The sequence below is a fragment of the Camelus ferus genome, chromosome 5 (genome assembly GCF_009834535.1).
Source record: "Camelus ferus isolate YT-003-E chromosome 5, BCGSAC_Cfer_1.0, whole genome shotgun sequence".
In the NCBI taxonomy this organism is placed as follows: domain Eukaryota; kingdom Metazoa; phylum Chordata; class Mammalia; order Artiodactyla; family Camelidae; genus Camelus; species Camelus ferus.
In genome coordinates, this window is record NC_045700.1 from 81,212,172 (window position 1) to 81,220,402 (window position 8,231).

At 55.4% G+C, this 8,231-nt stretch overlaps 1 protein-coding gene across 3 annotated transcripts; it reads left to right on the plus strand.

The window, feature by feature from the left end:
- Positions 1–7,322, plus strand: DNAJB2 (DnaJ heat shock protein family (Hsp40) member B2). Of its 3 annotated transcripts, XM_006186869.3 has the most exons (10): positions 11–178; positions 457–557; positions 1,223–1,332; positions 2,396–2,449; positions 2,633–2,755; positions 3,516–3,608; positions 3,849–3,951; positions 4,145–4,215; positions 5,032–5,238; positions 6,360–7,322. In XM_006186869.3, exons 2-10 carry the CDS (start codon positions 493–495, stop codon positions 6,368–6,370), a joined length of 837 nt encoding a protein of 278 aa, XP_006186931.1. In that variant the 5' UTR covers positions 11–178; positions 457–492; the 3' UTR covers positions 6,371–7,322. The 3 variants fall into 3 exon arrangements, with proteins under 3 accessions (XP_032336188.1, XP_006186930.1, XP_006186931.1); XM_006186868.3 differs by having other exon boundaries at positions 6–178; positions 5,032–7,322; XM_032480297.1 differs by lacking the exon at positions 3,516–3,608 and having other exon boundaries at positions 1–178; positions 5,032–7,322.
- Positions 7,323–8,231: the final 909 nt, after the last annotated feature.

Consider the following 8,231-nt stretch of genomic DNA (forward strand, 5'->3'; position numbering starts at 1 on the left):
TGAGCCGGCCTCCTCTGGGTCTCTAGTAGTTTCCGTGTCGCTGACGCATGCTTGCGCGCACAGCTGGGCCGGCCGCGTCCTACGCAGCAGCCGCGAGCCGGGCAGCCGGTGCCAGACGGTTCCCGGCGGGGGGCAGGGGCGGGGCGCTGCAGGAGGCCAGGGACTCCAGGCGGAGGAGGTGCGGGCAGGGGCCCCCGAACAGACTGGGGAGCCCTGGACCGGGCCGCTGGAGTTTAAGGGCTGCAATAGGGCGCTCCGGCCCTGCGCCCCGAGATAGCCCGAGGCACTGGCCTGCACGGGCCGATAAGGCTGCCTGAGGGAGCCTAGTCACCGGCAGCCAGCAGAGCCCAGCGGGCTCCGCTGCCCCGTGGGAGAGACCCCCTCCGCCCCGGGGGGCTCCAGCCCCAGGGAGGAGCTCGCAGCTCTTTCGGCCTGACTCTTCCTTCTCTACTGCAGCCCTAAGGAGACCCACCTGAAGACTAACGAGTTGCCATGGCATCCTACTACGAGATCCTAGACGTGCCGCGAAGTGCGACTGCTGATGACATCAAAAAGGCGTAAGTGCCTCCGCTGTGCATCAGAAAGCCACTCACCCTCCCTCACTCCCCTCCAACCACCTTGGGGCCCTTCAGAGACAATGCCAAGGGAACTAGGTCATTAGAAAGATTGGGGACCTCCCTCAGAAGAGTGACCCCTGTAGGGAGAAAGGAGACCCCTGGATAAGTAGGAGAAAGTCTATAGCTTGAAGTTCTGCTGGGAGCTGCACTGTCAGTTCTTTTCCGGTGTACCCTCCTATCCCCTCCCCTCTCCTTCACTCCTACTCCAACCCCCAGCCTCTAGGTGTAGGCTTTCTCAGGATGCAGTGCAAAGATTCTCAAGCACTGTGACCAGGAGGGACCAGTGCCTTAGTATCCTCCATGGCCACATGTACCCCCATCTTTTGCAGCCCCAGCCCCCGTGAGCCCTAGGGAGGGGTTAAGTCTGGGGCTTTCTCACCCTCACCTTATAATCTAAGCATGTATTCCCAGCACTTGCTGCAGAGGGGAGAGATAGGGACTCTATTAAAACATTGCTGCAGAGGCAGCTCTAGCAGCTGGGATGGATGGAGATCTGAGTGGTTAAAGAGGTATGTTGGGCTAACAGAAAATAGGTTGTTCTGTTCTCTGGTAGGAAGTGCCTGTGTTTGTCCCCTGACCTTTTCCTCTGAACCCACTTCCTGCAGGTATCGGAGGAAGGCTCTACAGTGGCACCCAGACAAGAATCCAGATAATAAAGAGTTTGCTGAGAAGAAGTTCAAGGAGGTGGCCGAGGCATATGAAGTGCTGTCTGACAGTAAGGGACAGAGTCAGGGTCAGGGCAGGCCATCTGTCACCCCTACTTCATGACCCATCACACTCCTTCCCAAAGCCATGCTGCCACCACCTCAGTCTCCTCCTTTTCTAACCTGACATTTAAGTGCCCCCCTCTCACAGTGACTCTGGGATTGTTTTTTCCTTTTGCTTCAATTCAGAGGAGCACCTACTGTGTGCTGAGTACCTTTTTATTCTGATCCCTGATCCCCTGTCTCAATGTCTGCTCCCCTGGGTCTGGTAGTTGCAGCATGGGTCCTGACATGGGGAAGGAAGCAGGGAAGGTAACCAAGGTGTGCCAAGTCTCTTCAGTGTCAGACATTGGTGGGTGTAACCTTCATGAATCCTTACAGCCATTCTGCCAGGAAGGATTTATCACCCCCATTTTTCAGGCAAGGAGACTAAGGCTGAGTGAGGTGAAGTAATTTGCTCAGGGAATATGACTTCAGGTTTTTCGTTCATTCATCCAAAAAATATTCACTCAGTGTTATGGTGCTGAGCCGTCGTTGGGTACTGAGGAACAATGGAGGACAAACAGGCACTGTCCTGGTCCTGGTAGGTTTATTGCTGTCTGATCAGGGAAGACTCACGTTAACCAAGTAATGCATAGACAAGAGTATTCCAAAGGAACGAATGTAGCAGGGTGACATGATAAGGATAGTGAATAACCATTTTTTGTTAGGTAGTCATGGAAATTCTCTCTGTGACATTTAAGGTAGGCTCTGCTTAATAATAACATAGTATGAATTAACTAATATTTATTAAATGCTTACTATGTATTGGACACAGTGCTAAGCCGTTTAGGTGGATTATCTCATTTAATCCTTGCAACTGTGAGATGGATGCTGTTACTGTGTCCATTTTACAGATGAGAAGAAGCCACTATGGGAAGGACTGAGCTGCTGCTAAAACCTATAGCTTGTGTCCTCTGTGCACACTGCTACCCCCCAAGTGTCAATCTCTGGATAGTCCTCTGAGGGTCCTAGCCTGGCAGGGGAGGCTGTCATCCGAGAAGGAGGGAGAAATGACCTGGTCTCTCTTTCCAGAGCATAAGCGGGAGATCTACGACCGCTATGGCCGGGAAGGGCTGACTGGGGCAGGTAGGTGGAGCAGCGGGGCCCAGGGATGGAAGTGGGTCAGGGAGGAGGGGGAGGGCAGAGTCTTGCAATGGATGCGCACTCTCGCTCTTGAGTCTCCTGGACTCTCTGTGCCTTAGGTGGGATCCCCTGGCTCAGGACGAGGTACACACTGTAAGCACCCTCCTTATCCTGCCTCTCTTCCAGGAACTGGCCCATCTCGGGCCGAAGCTGGCGGTGGTGCGCCTGGCTTCACCTTCACCTTCCGCAGCCCTGAGGAGGTCTTCCGGGAGTTCTTTGGGAGTGGAGACCCTTTTGCGGAGCTCTTTGGTGAGTGGACTCAGGAGGCCTGTGACAAGCTTGACTTTTCTCCCTCCAGGCCCACTCTCCCTCAGCTGGGATGCCCTTAGGTGGGAGGCCGAGAAGGAAGCCGAATTTCAGGGACAGAGGATTTTGTGGGGGTGGATCCAGTGAGCGCTGGGACAGAACCTTCCACATGCCAGAACCCGCGTGACCCTGTCGTGACACTTTGGAGACTCGCCTTATTAAATGATAACAACAATAATTCATTGTTAGACCTCCATAGTGACAGCCAGGGAAGCAAGATGCAGAGCATCATGGGACAGCAATAATGCCATTACAAACAATGGATACCACTTTTTAGAATGATTAGTATGAACCCTGTAGGGTAGATAATTTTATCCCTATTTACAGATGAGAAAATTGAAACATGTTCAAATAACTTGCTTAGCGTCACAGAGCAAATGGCTGAGCCGGGACTCATAGCCGTGTTTGGCTGACATCACACCAGGCTTATCTGCCTAACTGAAGGAGCTACTTGTCCTCCCTCCCTCTTGCCGTTCCCCTTTCCTTCCTTTATTCTTTATGGTGGACAGAACTGAACAGGGAACTTTTTCATATATGATACTACAAAGGAATTTAGTTTGTCACTCAGTCCAAGCAAAAAAGAAAAAAATCAGAAATGGACCCAGTTGCTTAGCATCTTCTATTTCGAGACTTAAAAGCAGGGATCCGACATTCTAGGGTTGGCTTTTCACCAGGTGATGGTTCATCTGCTTACTCCTTGCAGATGACCTGGGCGCCTTCTCAGAGCTTCAGAACCGGGGTGCCCGACACTCAGGCCCTTTTTTCGCCTTCTCTTCCTCCTTCCCTGGGCACTCTGGTAAGTGCTGTCCCTTCCCGTATTTACAAGCATTCGGAGACGTGGAGCCCTTTGCCTCAGCTTGTTGCATTCCCAAGCCTTCCCTCCTGTGTACCAGAAGCCCTGCCTCCGAGCAGCTCTGTGAGGAGACCCCACAGAGGTTCCTGGCCCACTGTGACTCCCACCTGGCCTGCTGGGTACAGCCTCCATCTAACGTCCTCTCCCCCTCCCCCTCCACCTCCTCCTTTGTCCCGATGCCAGATTTCTCCTCCTCGTCTTTCTCCTTCAGTCCTGGGGCTGGTGCTTTTCGCTCTGTTTCTACATCTACCACCTTTGTCCAAGGACACCGCATCACAACACGCAGGTGAGAGCTCCTGGGGCCATACTAGGTGGAGGTGTGTGGGGGTGAAGGTATAGGGGGCACTGAGTACGACTAGAGAGGCAGGTCTTCGAGAGCAGAGCCCAGTCCATCGTGTCTAGTGCAGTGTCCCAGAGCCTGGACAGGCACCCACAAGACTGAGGCATGCCCACTGAATGAACCATGCTGTCTCCCACAGAATCATGGAGAACGGGCAGGAGCGGGTGGAAGTGGAAGAGGACGGGCAGCTGAAGTCTGTCACAATCAATGGTGAGGAGTGGCTCTGCCACCCAGTCCCTGGCAGGAAGCCCCTGCCCCAGACCCCAAAATCCCTTCCCCAAACTGTTCCTCTCTGAACTCCCCTGGGGCAGGGAGGGCATGATGGCCACAGGCCAGGCTGGCAGGGTCGGAGGTGGGGATCCCGGGGAAGGGGGCTGGGACAGAGGGTTGCAGAGTCTCAGAGGGCCAGCTAATCACCATCGTCACGAGTAGGGTGCCCAGAGTTCTAAGAGCACTTGACTGTTTTGAAAGCACTTGCACATTCCACAGTCCCTGTATTCTTAAAACAGCTAGGGGCTGGCAGGGAGGGGAGCGAAGCAGGGCAGTTGGTATTTGCCCTTTTTCTTGTTTGAAGAGACAGCCTCAGTACAGCTAAATGGCCCTAACGCCTAAGTAGCCCCAGGCGCAGGGCTTTGTCCTACTTAGTAAAGGGTAAAGCCAGGAATGAAACTCGGGACATGAGATCCCTGGAGCTGAACTCATCTTCCCTCAACACCATGCGGTATAGGACAATCACCATGGCTATCATTTCATGACTGCCAACTCTGGGAGGTGTGTGTTAAGGGATTTTCATGGGCTATCTTATTTAATGATTCGAAGACTTTGAGAATGTAGGCACTTTCATCATTCCCATTTTACAGATGAGGAAAGGGATCCTTAGGGAGGTTAAGTAACTTGCCCAAAGAACTTGCAAGCTAGTTCCAAAGGAGGGGCTGTAAGGTGTCAGAGTCGCTGCTACGTAAGGCAGCCTGGCAGGATTCCCAGGGCCTGGGTCAGAGGGCCGCATAACAACCGTGACTCCTGCAGGTATCCCAGACGACCTGGCACTGGGCTTGGAGCTGAGCCGTCGGGAGCAGCAACAGTCTGTCGCCTCCAGGTCTGGGGCCACGCAGGTCCGGCAGACCCCTGCCTCACGTTCCCCCGACAGCGACCTCTCTGAGGATGATGAGGACCTGCAGCTTGCCATGGCTTACAGCCTATCAGAGATGGAGGCAGCTGGGAAGAAACCAGCAGGTGGGCGGGGGGCACAGCGACGACGGCAGGGGCAGCCTAAGGCCCAGAACCAAGATCCGGGCACAGTGGGGACCCCTGAGGGTGCAAGGGGTGACACAGCCAAACCCAGCCCATCTCCAGAGGAGAAGGCCTCTCACTGCCTCATCCTCTGATCACCAGGCCCAATCCACCCTGATTCAGGGTGACCAGGGGTCCTGCTCACTATCAGGCGAGCAGAGAGGGGCGTGACCTGAGTTACAGGCGCCTCCCCGCACCTCTGCCTCCACGCTCCCTCCCAGGTCCACACACCTCCAGTGTGGACTTGGGATTTGCTGTGCTCAGCCCATGGCTGATAGGTCCCTGGTGAAGCCCAGGGTGGAGGGTGGGGGGGTCACAGGGCAGCCAGAGGGCCTGAGGAGTCAGGATGCGCTTACTCTTATTAGAAGGGGAGTTTCTAAGGGGCATTAGTGGCTTGGGTCAGGCTTTTTGTGCCTTGGTCTTCTGCCATCTATGTTGCTGATGATATTAAGGAAGGAGGACTTGGCCTGAGGTTCTCTGAGCCAGAGTTGGCAGCTACAACTCCCCTTGTCCGGCTGCAGACACCCCCACCCTGGTTTCTGCGCAGTGTTGAGCTCTGACGTGTCTGTCGCTTCCCTCCTGGTGCTGCTTCTCCCTTGCACTCTTCTCTCTGCAATTCCCCGCGGGCCACATCGCTTGCTTTCACTGCCGTCTGGCTGGGACTCCCTTCTTCCTTCCCCCAGAGGCCTCTTTGTGGCAAGGAAGATGCTGTGGCCGGTAGGGCCATAAGGTCTTCCGGGGAGGCTAGCTGGGTGGGGCGGGAGCCTCTCAGCCATCCAGATTCGGAACCGGAGCCCACTCCTCCTCCCTTCCTCTTGCTGCCTCAGCCTGCCCCAGGCCTTGGGACTAGCCAGAGGTGAGGCTGGCTAACCCTGAAGAGGGGGGATAAGGCCAGGGTGCCCCAGGAGGGAGGCCCAGGAGGGGACCATACCCTGTCCTCCTGCACCATGCATCAGGGCTCAGGGAGAGGCCACAGGGCTAGCCCAGGTCTGCATGCTCAGCTCCATCCTCCACGGCTTGCTGCTGACCCTTTCTCCTGTCACCCGCCCCTGCTCTCTCCCCAGATGTGTTCTGAGCTGGATGTCCTGGACCCAGAGTCGCTGCACAGTTCCAACAGGACAGCGCCCAACCCTGTGTACTGGGAGGGGACCCTCCATTCCTCTCCCTCACCCGTGCTGAGCGTAGAGCCGGGCCTGGGTGGTGGGTGGGGAGCCGGGTGGGAGGTAGTCTTAGCCTGTAAACGCTTCCCTGGGTGTTTGGTGCTGTCGCTTAGGGACTACAAGTCCCAGAATGCAACGCACCCTGCCTCCTATCTGATAGATCCTGCTTGGGGGAAGTGGTATGTGGTTACAGAGCTGTGCATCTTGGGACATGTAGTTCCTGCCCTGGTCAGCCTCTCACTCACTGTGAGATGGGGAGATCTTGTCATTTGATTTGTCCCTGGCAGGGGTGGCAAGAATGTGGATGAAGGGGTAATGGTCCGAGCTTTGCTTCCCTGACACCTCTTGCTAGTGCCGGGGTTAGAGTGTACAAATCAAGGCCCTGCAGCATCTGGGAGAGGCTCTTTTCCTGTGGGCAGTCTTGTGGTCCAAGATTGAGCCAGGCAGATCAACTAAGCCGGGTGTGGTCTCAGAAGGCTAGTGGGTATGGGCTGGCAGAGATCTTGGAAGGGAAGGCTTCCCTAGCCCTCCAGTGTTTGTGTGTCTGTGTCTGTGTGTGTGTGTGTGTGTGTACGCACGCGCACGTGTGGCTGGAACTAGCGTGTGATGGGTGCTCCAGGCATGTTGCTGCTTGTATGGCTTCTTTGGCCTCTGACCCTGCTGCCTATTCTTTCTCTCCAACACCACAGAAGCTGCCTCTCCTCCTCCCTGCGTGGGGAGCCTGGTGGCCAGGGAGGGGAGTGGTGGAGCCAGGGTGTTGCCAGCCTCAGTGTCGTTGAGTCCCAGAGACCTCTCAAAGCCAGCTGGGCTGAGCTCAGACCAAGAGGGAAACACTGGAAGTCAATAAAGCTGAATTTTGAAAGCTGGGCGGTGTGCCATGTTCCTGTGTTCTTCCTTTCCAGGATGGTCCAGGAGGGACCCCAAGGGACCAGTGGGTGACACACCTCCCTTTACTGCCCAGACATCCAAAGGTTGCAAGCCTTCCCAGCTGACAGCAGACCAAGCGGTCCTCCCTCAGTATGTCCCTCAAAATGCTCATGTTCTTTTGCCCTCACCTCCTGGGCCCCACAGCTGGCTTTCTTCAGGCGGCTGTTGTTCCCCTTATGCAGGGACCCACCACCCAGTACTCTGCAGCACAGCTTGGACCAGGCTGAGTTACGACTTGACTGAAAGCATCGGGACAACAAAAAGCTGGGAACACATAGTGAAAACCTATAAAAACCTCCCAAGGCCTGAAGACTCAGCCCTTTCACAAGTTTCCTTCGCTTAAGGCAGTGGCCAGTGTCAGAGGCCTGCCTCTCCCACATGGAGTCATACCTGTCTGCCCTACACAGGGTCCAGGCTCCAAACTCATCAAGGCCCAGGGAGAGGCAGCCAGGTACCTCCCCGTCTTCTCTCTCCAGACCCCCGCAGAGATGGCCTCCCAGCCATGGACAGGCATGTTTCCATGGTCGAGCAGGGCAGGTGGCTCCCTGCCGACTCTCTCTTGCAGTCTGGCACTGGCCTTCAGAACCGCCAAAGAACCTAATATTGTATTTTTCTCAAAGCAGCATGCCCTGAAGGAGGAATTTCCAGCCTCTATCTTGAGAGAATCTGCTGGAAGTTTGTAAAATGGCTGTTCGGACCACTTCTGGCCTCTGAGATGACAGCATTGGTGCTGAGCATCTGCAGAGCACAGGTGAGGCTTGGAGGCCTGAAGCCTGCTCACTGGTCTTTTGGCTCCCCGCACAGGACAGGTGGTACTTGCCCATTTTTCATGTGAGGGGACTGAGCCTT

Bases quoted from the DNA above. Each gene is read 5' to 3' on its own strand.
- DNAJB2 (XM_006186868.3), top strand. From the start codon at position 493: ATGGCATCCTACTACGAGATCCTAGACGTGCCGCGAAGTGCGACTGCT. The intron at 2,756-3,515 runs GTGAGTGGACTC...TACTCCTTGCAG, and splicing joins CCCTTTTGCGGAGCTCTTTG to ATGACCTGGGCGCCTTCTCA. The intron at 4,216-5,031 runs GTGAGGAGTGGC...TGACTCCTGCAG, and splicing joins GAAGTCTGTCACAATCAATG to GTATCCCAGACGACCTGGCA.